The sequence below is a fragment of the Marmota monax genome, unplaced genomic scaffold (genome assembly GCF_021218885.2).
Source record: "Marmota monax isolate L192 unplaced genomic scaffold, Marmota_monax_Labrador192_F-V1.1 WCK01_AAM20220418_F8-fsc00011, whole genome shotgun sequence".
Classification (NCBI taxonomy): domain Eukaryota; kingdom Metazoa; phylum Chordata; class Mammalia; order Rodentia; family Sciuridae; genus Marmota; species Marmota monax.
This window is the reverse complement of record NW_026693082.1, coordinates 16,210,302-16,226,898: the sequence shown is the minus strand read 5'-3', so window position 1 is coordinate 16,226,898 and position 16,597 is coordinate 16,210,302. Positions and strand designations below refer to the sequence as shown.

The window sequence follows — 16,597 nt, the reverse complement described above, 5'->3', positions numbered from 1 at the left end:
GTCTGGAAAGACTCTTGAATAGTCAGGACTCTGTAAAGTAAGGGGCAGGGAGCCTGGCAAATTAAATGACCACAAGCCCATCCAAGAATTCAGTCCATCAGGGGGACTGAAAATGGTGGGAAAGTTCTTTCTGTTTGGAAGAGTAGTCAAATTCAGAGGGAATCAGCAACCTCTAGCAGGCAGACCACCAAACCTGAAATTCAGGAGAGACTCTCACCACACAAGTTCTCCAGAGGAACAATTAGGAGCTGGTTTAAGAAGTCCCCTAAGCTGGCTTAACTTGCCACGAACCCAACAAGTGAACACCCTTGACTGTGGTTTCTAAGGAGGGGTCACTTCCAGAGAGGGGCTTGGGCTGCATGCCTAAGTGCTGTATGCAGGTCAGCCTGGAAACCATTACCGTAATCGTCGGGAAAATCGGTTAGGAGAAAAGTTGAAGCAAACTGAAATTTGAAAAACACATTAACAGGGACCTGATGAGATGCCAGAAGAGTCTGCCAGGAGGGACAGCTGGAAGGCCCATTTTTCAGTCCATACTGAAAGGTGGTTGCATACATATCTGAGTCAACATACACTGGTTTCTCTCCTGCTCAATACTCCTGTTTAATTGCACTGGGGGGTCTCCCTACAGACACATCTAACACCCAATACATAGTGGAGTGAAAGAAAAATGTGTCATGGAAGTGCAAATGAGGTTCCCATCCTGCCCACTGCTCCTTCTGCTATGGCAGAGGGTGCCGCAGGAATTCAACAAGGCCACTTTTAAAAGGAGGCCAAGAGAAGGGGTGAGCACCAGGCCTCAGCTGGCCCTTGAGAGACATCTGCATGGTGTCCCCATTAGATATTTTGCCAGGAGCAATGGTAACCACAGCAGGCAGGGAGGAGGCAGGGGACTGCCCACAACCCACACCCAGGAGTCAAGTCAGATGAAAAGGCATAGAACTGCAGAGCCACCATGTTTGGCAATCAGGTGACAGACAACCTGCCGAGGAGGGTGGCCAATGTCATCAATGAGGTGAGTCCTGAATGTTCAACCAACTACTGAGAGACTGGAAAGCAACCAGATCTCCAAGGCAGTGAAATCTCACAGCCTGACTTTAGGAGTCTTATAGGCTTTGGCTACTGATAGAAAGGCTTCCCCATAATGATGTCCAGACAGGGGACAGGGGTAATGGTGAGGGTGGAGGCTCTTGCCGTGACCCTCTAGCAGCCTTCATTATCTCAGAGAAAAGCTAGGCCTGCAAATGCATGGGAACTGGCCTTGGAACTAGGGTGAGAAGTAGGGTCTGTGAGCAGGAGCCACGAATCCTATAAGGCTAAGTGCCACATCTGCTGTCAACCCTGAGAGATAAGAAAGAAGCCCACACAGGGGGAAACTCGAACTCATATTGCCTGGGGAGGATGGGAAAAGATGTGCATTTGGGTAGCTTTCCACCGAAGGCCTACCTGGCTTCAAGCCTCTCGCACATACCTGAAAATTTATCATTCCCCTACAGTGCGAGAGTGATTCACCATGAACACACCTGCTCATCACACTCAGTGATGGGAAATCTGAGAGAAATGGGGCTGGGCCATCATGATGCCAAGAAGTCCAAGTGCAGCAGCCTGCCACTCGGGAAACTATAAAATTGTTTTGCTCCATTACTGAAGCCATCTCACACGGACGCGGTCTGTCCAAGAAAACCAAGCCTAGAGATCACATGCTCCTCTTCGTGTTCCAGTTGTGGGACCTTATATGCATCACATGGCCTTTCTGAACTTTAAGTACCTTACCTCTGTCGTGGGATTAGTAATGTGATCGTTGTGTCCATGTGATTACTGGGTCAAATGTGACAATGTGAATGAAATGTCCAGCACCGAATAGCTGCCCAACAAATACCCTTTTTCCACCCTTCCAATTTCCCTTTGATATACAGGTGCCCTCTGTTTTTCCTTTTCTAGCCATTGATGTTGGGTTTTGTCTAGGAAAGCAAAGGTTAGATGAGGTATTAAATCTGGGACCATCTGAGATGTTCCTCTTCCCTCTAAGCAACGTGCCCAACCCCACCAAATCCTGTTGGTCCCCTGTGCACCATGCAGCCTTTGTCTAAGAAAGGAATTCCTTCAACTTTATGGAGCTTAAGGAATTCTTAGACCTTAATAAATCATAAATCACCTTCTGAGTGATTTACGGAGCAGCTACATATGAATTGGAATAGCAGTGATCTGCTTCCTTTGAAGGTGCCCACCAGGCCCCAGCAGCTCTGCACCTCACCCCAGACTTTGTGCCCATACATTCTGCATGTGGATAAGGAGGCTCAAGGCCAAGACTGTTGGAGGCTCCACCCACCTCTCTGACATCATCCCCTACTGCTCCCTTCCTCCTCCAGCCCTCTCCAGATACACTGGTCTGGTCTCCATTGCACTTGCCCAACCTGTCTGCCTCTGGGCTCAGTGTTTCTGGAAGCCCCATTCCCCAGGCTGCCACCTGCCAGCTCTTTCCCTGAATCCTAGTCTCAATTTAGGTGTGGCTGCCTCAAGGAAGAATTTGTTGGCCCTCTTCTCCACTACTCAGATTTATTTTCTCTGTAGCATTCATCTCTACCTGAAATATTTATTTTGCTACATGTGAAGGGTCTGATTCTATCAAAACACAAGCTGTGTGAACGTTCTGTTCAGTAGCACCCCTGGGTCCCAGGGAGGCGCATGCTGGTCACCCTTTGTTCCTAGTGATGTGGCACCCCCTTTCTCCACTGAAAGCCCTCTTCACCATGGCTGATTTTAGGACTGTCAGCAAAAGAGACCATTGTAGATAAACTTCCTATTTTCATGTCGCCCTGTTTACTTGGCCACTGGCCGAGAAGATACCAGCACCCCCTTGCTAGTTTTTCACAAACATATCCAGTATAGTCCTTTGAAGAAATGTGCAAACAAGGCCTCTGGCCTTGAGCTAGGCTTCACAGAGATGTCTACATTTTTAAGATAAGTTACAAATGGGCTCCATGGTAACAGCTGGCAGGGGGAGGAAAGAAAGGGGAGAAGAAGCTCTCCCCTTCTCAGGTGTTGTCCTTGAAGAGTTAACTTGCCCAAAACAGTGAAAGAAAAAGCTGCTTTTATGTGAACTTCTACAGACTGTGAACTTCTGAGCCCTTCCCCTTACATGCTGGGTATAAAACTCTGAAACTCCCTGAATTCGGGGTTCAGGGGATTAATTGATTATAATTGATAAAAGCTGTGCCCTCTGAACCTGGCTGCAGCCAAATAAAACTGTTTCCTGCTCTCTTTGGTGCCTTGCCTCGTTTGCCCCTACAGCACTAGAGCAGCAAGAAATGAATTGTTGAATAATCCATGGCTGTTATAATCCTATCCTGTACTAGGCTGGACAACTCTTCAGGTTTGGACACTTCCAGAAACGTCAGCTGTAGGAGAGCAGGGCGCCAGGAATAGGAAACACCTCTAGGTCATGGCGAAATCTGCTTCCAACTTCATATGACCCAGGAGTCAGAACTAGGGAAGTTTTACTCTGTGTCCTCTCTACTGAACTGAGCAGAAGGGTGCTGATCATTCCCCCTCTCTCAGATTCAGGAGCCAACCAGCGGCAAGGCTTTAGGCCTTGAGGCAGAACCCGACACCAAAGGCTCAATTGATCCCAGTAAACACTGTCTATATTGCCCAGCTCAAGGGGTATCCGACTGTCCAGAATACAAGAAAGGGGTGTGCAGGGCAGGAGGATGGAGGCTCCACTCCTGAAGGCAGCAGCGTGGTGGAAGCCACCTGTGTCCACTCTTGGACCAAGTCTACTGCAGACACATCTGAAGTGCAGAGTAGAAAGATACCCAATGCTAATGACAAGGCCTTGGAGCTTACCCTTGTGATCAAGTGGAGTTTTAGGTCTTCCCATGATCTCATCCTCTGTGGCATTCAAGTTCTGGATCAGAAAGTATGTGGTCATTTTCCCTTTACCTTTTACTTCAATTTCACCTCTCTCAGTGATTTCAAACCCTTGATTTTCCAGGGCTCTGCACAGAAAGAAAAAGAAAAACAAAGACCACAGGTTGGCTATAGTGCCAGAGGAGAGTCCCGGACACACACAGCAGGGAGGAAGGAGGATCCAAGCCACTGGTCAGGGCCTCCAGAGGGGCAAAGGCAGTGGGGAGAAGAGGGAGGCACGAAGGTTGGATGTTCTGAGTCGGGTGCCAAAGAGCAAGAGAGGGCACAGGGAACCCTCCCAAACCCTGATGATCCTCCCACAATGTTCTTCCTCCCACACATTCCACACACACAGCCCCTCATTTCTACTGGACTGCTTGGTTTTCACTCCCAGTACCCCGATTTTGGCTAGATCCCTCTCTGAAACTCCTCGTTCAAGATTCAGCGTGGCATCTTCTCCCCCGTGAAGCCTTTCTTTCCAGGGTCAGGCTCCTTCCCCTGGGCTCCCATGACCTGCTCGAATTCCCAAAGCAGGAGAATAGAGTAGCTGAAGAGCGGGGAGTCTGAGCCCTGAGCTCTGCCTGGAAGCTTCCAGGTTCCTCCCCTCCTGACCTACCTAAACCTGGGGCAAGTTATTAGCGCTTTTTATGCCTTATTTTTTTCTCATCTGTAAATAAGAATAATAATAGTACACTTTCATGGAGTCGTTGCAATTAAATGAATTAATATACGTAAAAGATTTTAGAATCCAGTGTGGACGATTGGAAGTACTCTAGACTTTCTAAGTATTATTTTGAGCCTATCTTTATCTTTGTACTTGTCCCACTCTAAATATTGAAATGTGAATTTTCTATCTTCTTCCCCTAGACTAAGGGCCAGTAAACTTTTTCTATAAAAGATCAGATAGTAGATATTTCAGGCTTTGTGGACCATATAATCTCAACTCTGTCTTTGTATCACATTAGCCATGGACAGTGTGTGATAAGAGAGCATGGCTGTGTGTCAATAAAACTTTCTTTACAAGAAAAAAAAAAACCAAGCCCATGGGGCTTTATAACTTGCTGTTCTCTCCACTAAGCCACATGGACCTTGAGAGCAAAATCTATGTCATAGTGGAAGCTCAACAATCCTGTCTGGCACAGTGTCTTCTGTGAGCCAGTGAAGCATGGAAGAGCAAACAGGAATCTCCTCCACTCCCCGACCCCATGGCTGGTAGACATTCCGGAAGTTCTGGAATGAGGGGATGGATGAAAGAAGGCACAGAAATATGAATGGCTACCTGTAGGCTGTGGGGCTGAGGTGCACTTTGTTGGGAAGCCCATGACTTTCCATCCTAGAGGCTGTGTTCACAGTGTCACCAAACAAGCAGTACCGTGGCATCTTGTCTCCAACGACACCTGCTAGGACTGGTCCAGTGTGGATCCCCACTCGGATCTGCACAGAGAGAACCTCCTTGAAAAGAAACCATCTAATCCTCTTGCTTTTTGCTTTTCAGTTAATGTATAATTTTACATAAAAGGAAAACCACAGCCATTAATGTGTTTAGCTCCATGAATTTTGACAAGTGCCTATGTCCCTAGAACCTCCATCTAAAACCATTCCACAAAGATATAAAATTGTTCCACTACTTCACAGAATTATCTTGTGCTCCTTTCCAGTTAAACTCTTTTCCCCTCCCACCCCCAACAGAGATAGAGAACTACTTTTTAAATATCTTTTCCCAAAGATTATTTTGCCTGTTCTGTAATGTCACATACATGTAATCGTCTAGTATATGCTATTTTATATCAGGATTTACTTGATCAACATAATTTTGAGATTCATTTATAGGGTATGGATCAGTATTTCATTATTTTTATTACTGAACACTAAAAGTACTCCATGATTCATTTATCCATTCTCCTCTTCACTTGGTTTATTACCAGTTTGGAACTAATATAATTAGGCTGCCATGAACATTTCTGTTCATATTTTTTTTGTGTGTGGACATATGTTTTCAATTCTCTTGGGGAAATTCCTAGAAGTAGAAATTCCACTTCTGGGTCACAAGGAAATTCCAATTTAATTTTACCCAAAACAAAACAAAACTACCCAATAATTCTCCAGAGTTCATTCTCTATTTTCCATTCCTGTCAGCAGTGTGACACTGCTCATGGCTCCACATTTTCACCATTTGATCTTCTAGTTGGTGTGAAATGATATCTCTTTGTGGTTTTTACTTGCATTTCCATAGCTAATAATGTTAAGTACATTTTATGCCCATATTATCCATCTGTATACCTTCTTTTGTGGAAAGTCTGTGCAAGGTTTTGCCTGCTTTAGAAATTGTATTGTTTACCAGTTATTGTTAATGTGCATGAATTCTATACATATTTGAATATATATATATATATATATATATATATATATATATATATATATATATAAATATTTTTTTCTAGTCAATGGTTTTGTATATTCATTGTGTTTAATAAGCAGAGATTTTAATTTTGTTGAATATATTAATTTGCTTGGACTCAGAGGAGGACATACAATCAATCAACAAGTACATGAAAAAATGCTCACCATCTCTAGCAGTCAGAGAAATGCAAATCAAAACCACCCTAAGATACCATCTCACTCCAGTAAGATTGGCAGCCATTATGAAGTCAAACAACAACAAGTGCTGGAGAGGATGTGGGGAAAAGGGTACTCTTGTACATTGCTGGTGGGACTGCAAACTGGTGTGGCCAATCTGGAAAGCAGTATGGAGATTCCTGGGAAAGCTGGGAATGGAACCACCATTTGACCCAGCTATTGCCCTTCTTGGACTTTTCCCTGAAGACCTTAAAAGAGCGTACTACAGGGATACTGCTACATTGATGTTCATAGCAGCACAATTCACAATTGCTAGACTGTGGAACCAACCCAGATGCCCTTCAATAGATGAATGGATAAAAAAAAATGTGGCATTTATACACCATGGAGTATTACGCAGCACTAAAAAATGACAAAATCATAGATTTGCAGGGAAATGGATGGCACTAGAGCAGATTATGCTTAGTGAAGCTAGCCAATCCCTAAAAAACAAATACCAAATGTCTTCTTTGATATAATGAGAGCAACTAAGAACAGAGCAGGGAGGAAGAGCAGGAAGAAAAGATTAACATTAAACAGATGCATGAGGTGGGATGGAAAGGGAGAGAAAAGGGAAATTGCATGGTAATGGAGAGAGACCCTCATTGTTATACAAAATTACATATAAGAGGTTGTGAGGGGAATGGGAAAATAAACAAGGAGAGATATGAATTACAGTGGATGGGGTAGAGAGAGAAGATGGGAGGGGAGGGAGGGGGGATGGTAGAGGATAGGAAAGGTAGCAGAATACAACAGTTACTAATAGGGCATTATGTAAAAATGTGGATGTGTAACCGATGTGATTCTGCAATCTGTATTTGGGGTAAAATTGGGAGTTCATAACCAACTTGAATCTAATGTATGAAATATGATATGTCAAGAGCTTTATAATGTTTTGAACAACCAATAAAAAAAAATTAAAAAAAGGAAAAAATAAACAAATAAATAAATACAGTTATTGTGTGCAACTATAGCTAAAAATATTTTTTAAGAAAAAAAAAAAAAGAAGTACAAAAGGAAGGAATTTAGCAAGAAGAAAAATGAACCAAAGGAAAAACTGTGATTCTAGCAGCCGTGATAGGCAACTCTTGACAGGATACTATAGGGCCAAATTGAATTATTCACCAAAAATACAAAACAGCATCATGAGTATGACCCAATTTTTTGTATAATCAAAAAGGTAGAACTAAAACTTGGAGTAATAATAAGATTAACAACCAGAGAAAAGAATTTGAAGTATAGTGAGAGTGCTAAAATATTTTGGTTTTTCCTCAGGAGGAAAAATAAAGACTAAATTACTTTATATATTACTTGAATACAAAGTTAATTGTATATGGTAAAAACTAAAAAAAATCACTCCTAAAAGTAAGAAGACAAGGTGTAACCCAAGATGACAAGATGAGAAAAGTGAACAAATTTCATTAATCACAAAAAGTAGGAAAGAAACAGTAAAAGGAAAACATAAAGTATAAAACAAAATGAGATGGCAGGAATTCATCTGAATATATCAGTAATCGTGATGAATATAAACAGATTAAACTCACCCACCAAACACATACTATTTAGTTGTACTAGAAAAACAAAACCAAATCAAGATATATGTTTTGGTTACATGAAACACACTAAAAAACAAAATAAATAAAATTCCAAAATGAATAAAATTATAAAGGATATATTAAAAAAAAATTTGCTTGGACCACTATAATAAAATACCACTGACTAGGTGGCTTAAACAGAAATCTTATTGTCTCATGGCGTTGGGTGCTAGAACGCCAGGATCAAGGCAAGGTCAGGCTTGATTTCTCCTGAAGACCTCTGCTGGTTTACAGACGACAGCCTCTCTCTGGGTCCTCACCGGGTGGGGATCCCTGCTATCTCTATGTGTCTTCATTTCCTTTTCTTATAAGTACATCAGTCAGATTGGACTCACCCTTAGGCCTCATTTTCACTTTATCAGCTCTTTAAACCATGTATCTTCAAATATAGTCACATTCTAAGAAACTGAGGTCCAGGACCCGTGAATTCTGGGGGATTTTTTCCTTTCATGTTTAGTACCTTTATGTACTAAGGAATAATTGTCCCAAAGATATGAAACAATCTCCTGCATTTCCATCCAGAAGCTTTGTGATTCTAGCTTTTATGATTAGCTCTACAATGTGTGTTAAATTATTTTTCATATATGAAGCAAGGTAGGATTGAGGTACATTTTTTTCTTTCCATATAATATTCAGTTATAACAGAATCATTTTTTGAAAAAAAAAAAAAGGTTGTTTTCCCCACTGAATCAATTTGGTGCGTTGACTAAAAATCAATTAATCTTTAAGGCACAGTCTATTTTTGGACACTCTCTACTATTCCAATGATCTATTTGTCTATCTTTCTGCCATTTCTACTTTTTTTATTACTATAGCTTTAGAATAGTTCTTGACATTAGGTAGTGTAAGCCCTATAATTTTATTTTCCATTGTCTGAGTTATTCTAGATTCTTTACATTTTCATACAAATTTTAAAATCAACTGGTAAATATTTTCAAAGAAGCCTTCTGGAATTTTTGACTGCTATTCTATCAAATCTATACATCAACTTGGGGACAATGGACAGCTTAATCATATTGATTTTTTTCCAGTTGTGAACATGGTACATTCCTCCATTTAATTAGGTCTTCTTTATTTTCTCTAAGTAATCGTTTGTAGTTATCAGAATAGAGGTTGTGTGTATCTTTTGAAAGATTTAGTCCCATGAATTTAAATAGTATTTTTTTAAATTTTTTATTTCATCTTTCAATTTCCTGTCTTAATGGGAGATCTGGTTTTACATCACATTCCAACAGTGAGCTCTTCAGGGTTGGTTCTCGGGCCATTTCCACTCTCTGCACCTGGGGAGATTTCTCTCCCTGCCACTCTTCCTTGCCCTCCCCCCACACCCCCACCCCACCCCCCGCCCCGCCCCACTTCAGAGGATCATTGTTGTGCAGGTACTACAGAGAATGCCCCAGAAGAATTTCTCTTGGTTCTCACACACTAACACCAGCCCATCCCAAGGCCACTGCCTTGCATTTGGGGAGGGCCCCAGGAACTCAGGGATGTGGAGGTCTCTCAGCTCTTCCCCTGTCCCTAGCTTTTGGCTGAACAAAGAACTCTATGCACTTGGGGAAAGGACTATAGGAAAGAGTTGGTGGATGGGTCCAGACTCGGCCTGGCGCTCTATGGGACTTTAGCTTATCATTCTAGCCATCCATTCTGGCCATTAAAAATTCACCAAACTGACCTGCTTCCTCCCTATCCCTATATCTGCTGGGTTACTTCTACTGATGCTCTACCAGGAATGAACAAAGTTACCGTTGTTTCCTTCTCGAAAAGGCTAGACACTTTCTGGAATTTAGTTCATTTAGATTTCTTTGCTTACTGATGGGAATAAAAAATGTCTACGAGCATGAGAACCTCTTAAACCTGCCTTTTTATACAAGATTTTCTTCTCCTAGAAATAAGATTGTAAATTCCTCTAGAAAAAGGCCTGTCAGTACATCTCTAAATCCTTCAAAGCACCTCGTAGAACTGCTGTGTACACTCAAGGACCTCAATAAGTGCACATTAAATAATCTGTGACTGAAAGAATAGATCTCAATGTGCACTAATTTTAAAACTGTAGAAATGCTAGTTTTCCAAAGAGAGATGATTCTGGTTATTATCCCCGACGGCCTTGAATAAAACCTACATGATATGCTGTTGCTGGTGGGTATTTAACTATGTTCCTACCTTAGAGTTGCTAACATTCTTTCCTGTTTTCTTTTCTTTTTTCTTGGTAAATTCACCTTAAGATTACAAGGAGTTCATTGTTTAATGCTTATTGGTATGGCATTATTCTCATCTATACATCTTTCATAAGCACAAACACTTTCGATTTACACAAACATATATTTTAAGTCATTTTTTCTTCAGTGACTTACCTTAGGGCCCTTTAACTAAAGTACTCATCTCTTGTCTGATCTCCTTATCTCTGCTCCCTCATTACCTTCCATTCTGATTTTTATTTATGACATCAGAGATTTTATCCAACATATATATTATAGTATTGGAGATGTTTTGTTCTTGTGATGGCCTAAAGCCAGTTTTTACTTAAAAAACTATCAGGGACACTGGATCCGGGACCTTCACTATTTCTTAGCCTCCAAATCACTGGAGAGAGCAAGTAGAATATATTTTCAGGACTTCCTACAAAGGGATCATAACTTAGAAAAATCACATCTGACCTTATAATTGGTTTTAATTATAAAATTAAATAATTTTAATTTTAATTAATGGTTAACTATTATTTTGAATTTTTGACTGAAATGAGCAGGGGAGGGATCTGGATGTAAAACAGCAAAGAGTACAGCTCCAAGCTAGCTCAGGGGATTAGGATCTGCTCAGTTGACAGAAGAGGACATTTACCTTTTTTCTCCCAAACTGCCCAGATTCTATCATGGTGCTTGGAAGAGCAGCTCCTACAAGAATGGTGAGCAGATGTCTTGCTAATGGCCACATGGTGGAAGGAACCATGCTCAATATCTATGGCATCTTGGTGCCTGGGCTGCTGACTGAAGGCAGCTTTAAGCCTCAGTCTGAGCTCTGAACTGCCAGTCAGCACACAATTTCCCCAAATAGGAAAAGCTGGCAGTTCAGTAAACCTGAACCACCTGTTGAAATGTCTGAACAAAAAAACCCAGGAATTATAAATGAGCTTTCAGGATGGATTGAGCCCTACAAGGTAAGTAGGGAAATGCACTCAGTACCATCCTAAGTTATGCACAGAGGAAGGATGCAGTGAATCACAGGAAAATTCTTAGTATCCTAGCCTCTTCTGAAATTTGGAAGAAACTGAGATTATAATATCCTTACTAATATCTCATTTCTTTAGGAACATATGCAAGAGAAAAAGAGCTGGGAAAGTTACCCCCTTTTAATTATTGCAATAAACCCCGTGACCACCTAAGCAGACCAGAGTTTTGCATGAGATGTGTGGTATTAAGCAAAATACTCATTTGCTGCCTACCTGGATAGGTTCTCCAGTAACAGGATTCATCACTTCTTTTGCAGCAATTCTCATCCCCAGTGCAAAATTAGCCACTCTCTGAGCATGGCTTCCAACAGGCACAGGTACACCACCTACCACCATATAAGCATCACCTATTGTTTCCACCTATCGAAGGGAAAAGAAAGGGTACTCAGAGGCTTCCCTTCATGCACTACGTCAACCATTTTCCATCTATTTCTATAAGCAGCATATTAAAGCTGGTGATTGCATGGTAGGGTATGAGAAGGATGAGGGGGAAGGTAAGAAGGAACGTGACTTAGGGAACAACCATGAGACAGCCAAAAAGACTTTCTGGTGTTTGCTTTGTTTGTTTGCTTTGGTGCTGGGAATCAAACCCAGGGCCTTGCTCATGCTAGGCAGGTGCTGTCTCCCTGATTGACACCCCAGCCTCCTTTCTGCTTTCAGTGGGGAAAAAAATCCCAGAAGGTTCATAATCTGGCCTCTGGAGTAGTCATATGATTCTACATTATATAATGTATTATTTGGATATAAATTTTGCTAAATTTTCTAGAAAATTTTCCTAGAAAATAGTGTTTTCCCCTCAGTTGCACCAGGGGACCATGTTAGCATGGGTATTTCATGAAGAATCCTAGTAAGATATGATTCCTAAAATACTCCCAATTCTCTTTTAGCTCTGCCTCTTCTCCCATCTCGCATTCACACCAAACCCCAGACTAGTGCCTACAGAGGAAAGAAAGAATCAAGAATCTGCCTAGCCGCAACCCATGCACAACCACCACACCACACAGACACTAACTTTGTAGACCTCGTGGACGCTGGTTAGCCTGTCAAACTTGGAGTACATGGAGTTCAGCATGTTCACTATGTGGATAGGCTCACAGGCAGCACAGATGTTGGTAAATGTCACCACGTCGCTGAAAAGGATGGTGCAGGTTTCAAACTCTCCTGAGATAGAAATGAGAATCCATGAGAGCCTAGGAGAGAGAGTTCTGCCTTCAGGTGCCATTTTGGAATCAAACCTGCTTGTACCTTGGGGAAGAAGATCTGAGTGACATTGACCTCTCAACAGTCACTTGATAGACACCAACTGAGCACCTGCCACAAGCACATCTCTTGAGTTTCTGCTGTGAGTAGAGATCGTGTGCAGAGAAATGAGCAGACAGAGCGCCTGCCCTGAAGGAGCTCCCAGTGGAGTGAAGGCGACATGAGAGTAAGCCAGCATTCCCAATAGCATGGACAGGTACGATGGGATGACTTAGTACCCTACCGTGAGAGCCCAGGCTGAGCCTGAGCTCTAGGAGGTTCAGAATCAGACTGATGGGGACTGATCACCAGGCAGTCTAAGTACAGTGTGGTAGCTACCCGTGTCCTCCTAACCTGTGCCCTGCTTTCATTCCTGTCCAAACTCACACTAATTTCTACATGGTCATCAGATTTCCTCTTTTAGTCTGATTTACCCCTCTTTTAAGTCTTAGAACCTTAAATCTTAGAACAAAATCCCAAATCCTTACCATGCCCTGCCACAGGGATTCCCTCTCTGAACCTGCCACTTCTCTGACCCCATGTCTTGACACTATCCCTGTGGTTTACTCCACCCTAGTCTCACTGGCCTCCTGGGGGTTTCTCTAGCATGTTAAGTGCCTCCTGCCTCAGGGCATTTGCACCTCCTCTCTCCTCTGCCTGACATACTCATTCATTCACAAGGCTCTTCCCTCCCATCTCAGATGCAACCAATTCAGTGAGAACATTGTTGATCTCCCTGTCTGAAATAACAACCCCAAGACTCTCCATCCTCTCAGCCTTATTACATGCCCCCCCACTCCATAAGACCTATGTGGCATGATTTTTTTTAATAAAATTCTATATTTAGTTATGATCTGCCTTCCCCATCGGAATACTACAAAAATTGAGAGACTGTTTTGCTTTCTGCCTAGCACCTAGAACAGGGACTGGCATAGGTAAATGCTCAATAAATATGTATTAACTGGGTGACTCGATGGCTCCTGAAACACAAATGGATGCCTTTTAAATTATTTATGCCTCTGTAGTATCCCCCCCTTTGTATAACTCCTCTTCTGTGTGGCTTCAGGCCTCCCAGTCTCTTTTTCAAATCCTTACCATCCTTCTGATCTTGTTTCACATCTTTTGCTGGCTTCTCTTCCTTCTTAAATATTGGGTGTTCCCTAAGGTTCAGTATCCCACCCTCTTCTCACCTTGAACCTTTCGGATGATCTTACCAGCCCTCACAGGGTCCATGATTAGCCATCACCTACACTGAAGCTACTCCCAGACCCACGGCTCCACACTAGAACTTCCCTTGAGCTCTCCCTGCAATCCCTAACCAGCTGTGTGAAGTATCCCACAGACATCTCAAACTCAGCAGTTCTAAACTGACCTCAGCACTTGCCTTGAGACCTCATCTTTCAGGATAAAGCATCACCAGCCCCCAAGCGGGGTACCTCAGACTCCTCACTCGCTCCTGTCTCTGATCTTCCCTGTCATATTGGCATGATAGCTCCTCGCCAGGCTGCCTGGATTCAGGCTCTGACGGTCTCTGAACTTCACTTTGTCAGGCTCTCAGCCCGCCTCCCTCTACACTGCAGCCCAAATGGCCTCTATAAATTCACCACATCACTTCCATTGTAAGAGAAATGAACTCCAATGACTCCTCACCTCCTGCAAACAAAGACACTTTCCTTTCCCTTGACAATCCAGATCCATCACTCTTGTCTCCTGAGCCTCACCCCTCCTCCCCAGCTTCTTCAGACATCACTTGTCCTTGTCCTACCTTGTCCTGCATCTGGTACTTTATTTCAGGCTGCTTTCCCTGGGCTCTGGCCAGACCACTCTCCTGAAGTGCTCTCCCCTTCTTCCCTTGCTGAAATTCAACCCCAAGGCACCTTGAGGGCCACACACTTTCATGAGGTGCCTTCACAACTTTGCCTGCCCCCTATCTCTTTCTCTTCTGATACCTGTTTATTATCCGTCTCTGAGACATCTGTGTTTCCACTGCCCCTGGAAAGAGCTTGTAGTGGAATGAGTATGGCTCTTGGAATCAGACAGACTGAACACGATGCATTTCCAACTCATAAGCTGGGCTGGATGTCAATGTGCTCAGCTGTACAGAAAGGATGACACTTCCCTTAGAGAAACATAGAACAGGTTCAACAAACAGCATATGTAAAATACCTAACACGGTTCCTGGCACAATAATTACTTCTTATTGCACATTCACTTCCTTTCCATTAGCCAGTCCCATCCCCATTAATATATTCTACATATATCTGTCAAACCCAAAGGCTGGGAACTCCTTTGGGGCGCCTGGATCTGGTACAGCACAGGGCACTAAGCTCACTGGGCATGGCTGTGAAGGAACACACACCGGGCAAATGAAAAGTGAGTTCAGAGCAAACACATCATTCCTCCCTCCAGAATGGTCCTCAAAGACACTCCCTGCTTCAGTTAATGTGTGGATGTATTATTTCCTGTTATACTTAAGGACCCTACTTTTGGTCACTGAGTAATGAGGCCAGTCTCAGGACACAGACTAAATTCTTAGAGAACCTAATATATGTGCACGTTGTTATCAAGCATTTTTCTCTACTCCACATTTCACTCTCGTGGTTTTTCTTATTTTCAGTGTAGAGGGGAGAGACTGAGGCAATTCAGGCTAAGCAATGGACCCAAGATGGCGCCACTTACAAGTGATGGAGTAGAATTCAACCCCAGATCTGCTCAGCTTCAAAGCCCATGCCCTCAACCCTGAAGGCACACTCTCCCCTGCTCTGAGGTCCCCGTGAAGGGATGCCCTACCTGCGGCCACCTTTTTGCCCTCCTTCAGCTGGTTGGCCACGTGTTGGGGCAGCATGGCATACAGCAGGGTCTCTGTCTTCTTCTTTTCTATGGCCAAGTGCTTGGACAGGACTCGCAGCTCCTCCTTCTTCCTCTCCAGCTGGTTGGACAGCTCCATCTCCGCCAGCCTCTGCTGGTTGAGGAGGATGAGATCCCTGGTGGTGTCGTGGGGGGCAATGTCTGACAGATGCATCTTGCGCTCCTCCAGCTCTTGCAGACTGCGGAGCTTGGGAGAGCACAGGAATATCATGCACCGCAGGGACTCCATCCAGATCATCTGGCCTTTACACCACGGAGAGAAAGGCAGAAACACAGTCTATCTCCAAGGTGGGTTAGCTGAGTCCTCCAGAGAAGTAAGCCTCACCCACACTGGCCACCTTCTAGCCACTATCATGGCCATATTCCTGCCTTTTCTGCCAGACGTCTTGAGAATGATCCATACTCCTGTGTCCACTACCTCATTTCCCCTCTCTCCACAACAGCTCTCTCTGGTAGCTTCTCTGCCTTTGAGGTGGCTCATTCATGGCCTCTAAGTTGCCAGCTCCAACAAGCCTCAGTCTCATCTTTACTCACTCTTCTGTTGGTATTAACCTGAACTTCCTTCCCAGAATCTCCTTTTCTTGAAGATTTCTGACATTGCTTTCTCTATAAAATTTCCCCCTACTTCTTTGAATTTTCCCTCTAGGATTTTGTTTTTTAAATTTCCTTCCTTAAATGTTAGCATTCCCTTGGGGTTGGTCTCGCTATCTTCTCTTCTAGCATTACACTGTGTAATGGTTTAGAGGGGAGGTGTCCACAAAGCTCATGTGGGAGACAGTGCGAGAAAGCTCAGAGATGTAATGATTGGGAACCTCAGCCTAATCAGTGCATTAATGATAAGAAAAGAAAGGAAAATGACATTGGTTATGACAATGATTTCTTGGATGTGACCTCAAAAACACAAGCAGAAAAAAAAACAGAGAAATTGGACAACATCAAAATTAAAAACTTCTGGGGCTGGGATGTGGCTCAAGTGGTAGCGCGCTCGCCTGGCATGCGTGCGGCCCGGGTTCGATCCTCAGCACCGCATACAAACAAAGATGTTGTGTCTGCCGAAAAAAAACCAAAAAATAAATATTAAAATTCTCTCTCTCTCTCTTTCTTTAAAAAAAAAAATTAAAAACTTCTGAGCACGAAAGGATACAAT

At 43.1% G+C, this 16,597-nt stretch overlaps 1 protein-coding gene across 1 annotated transcript in view; it reads right to left on the bottom strand.

Moving 5' to 3' along the window:
- Nucleotides 1-396: 396 nt before the first annotated feature.
- LOC124099011 (guanylate cyclase soluble subunit beta-2-like) overlaps nucleotides 397-16,597 on the bottom strand; it is a 52,734-nt gene continuing 36,533 nt past the window's right edge. Inside the window, exons 11-16 of the mRNA XM_058582617.1 lie at nucleotides 15,373-15,693; nucleotides 12,356-12,504; nucleotides 11,557-11,703; nucleotides 5,189-5,343; nucleotides 3,847-3,998; nucleotides 397-443 (exon numbers count right to left, since the gene is read on the bottom strand). Of these exons, the coding sequence (XP_058438600.1) occupies nucleotides 397-443; nucleotides 3,847-3,998; nucleotides 5,189-5,343; nucleotides 11,557-11,703; nucleotides 12,356-12,504; nucleotides 15,373-15,693 (971 nt within the window). The remainder of the gene's footprint in view (nucleotides 444-3,846; nucleotides 3,999-5,188; nucleotides 5,344-11,556; nucleotides 11,704-12,355; nucleotides 12,505-15,372; nucleotides 15,694-16,597) is intronic.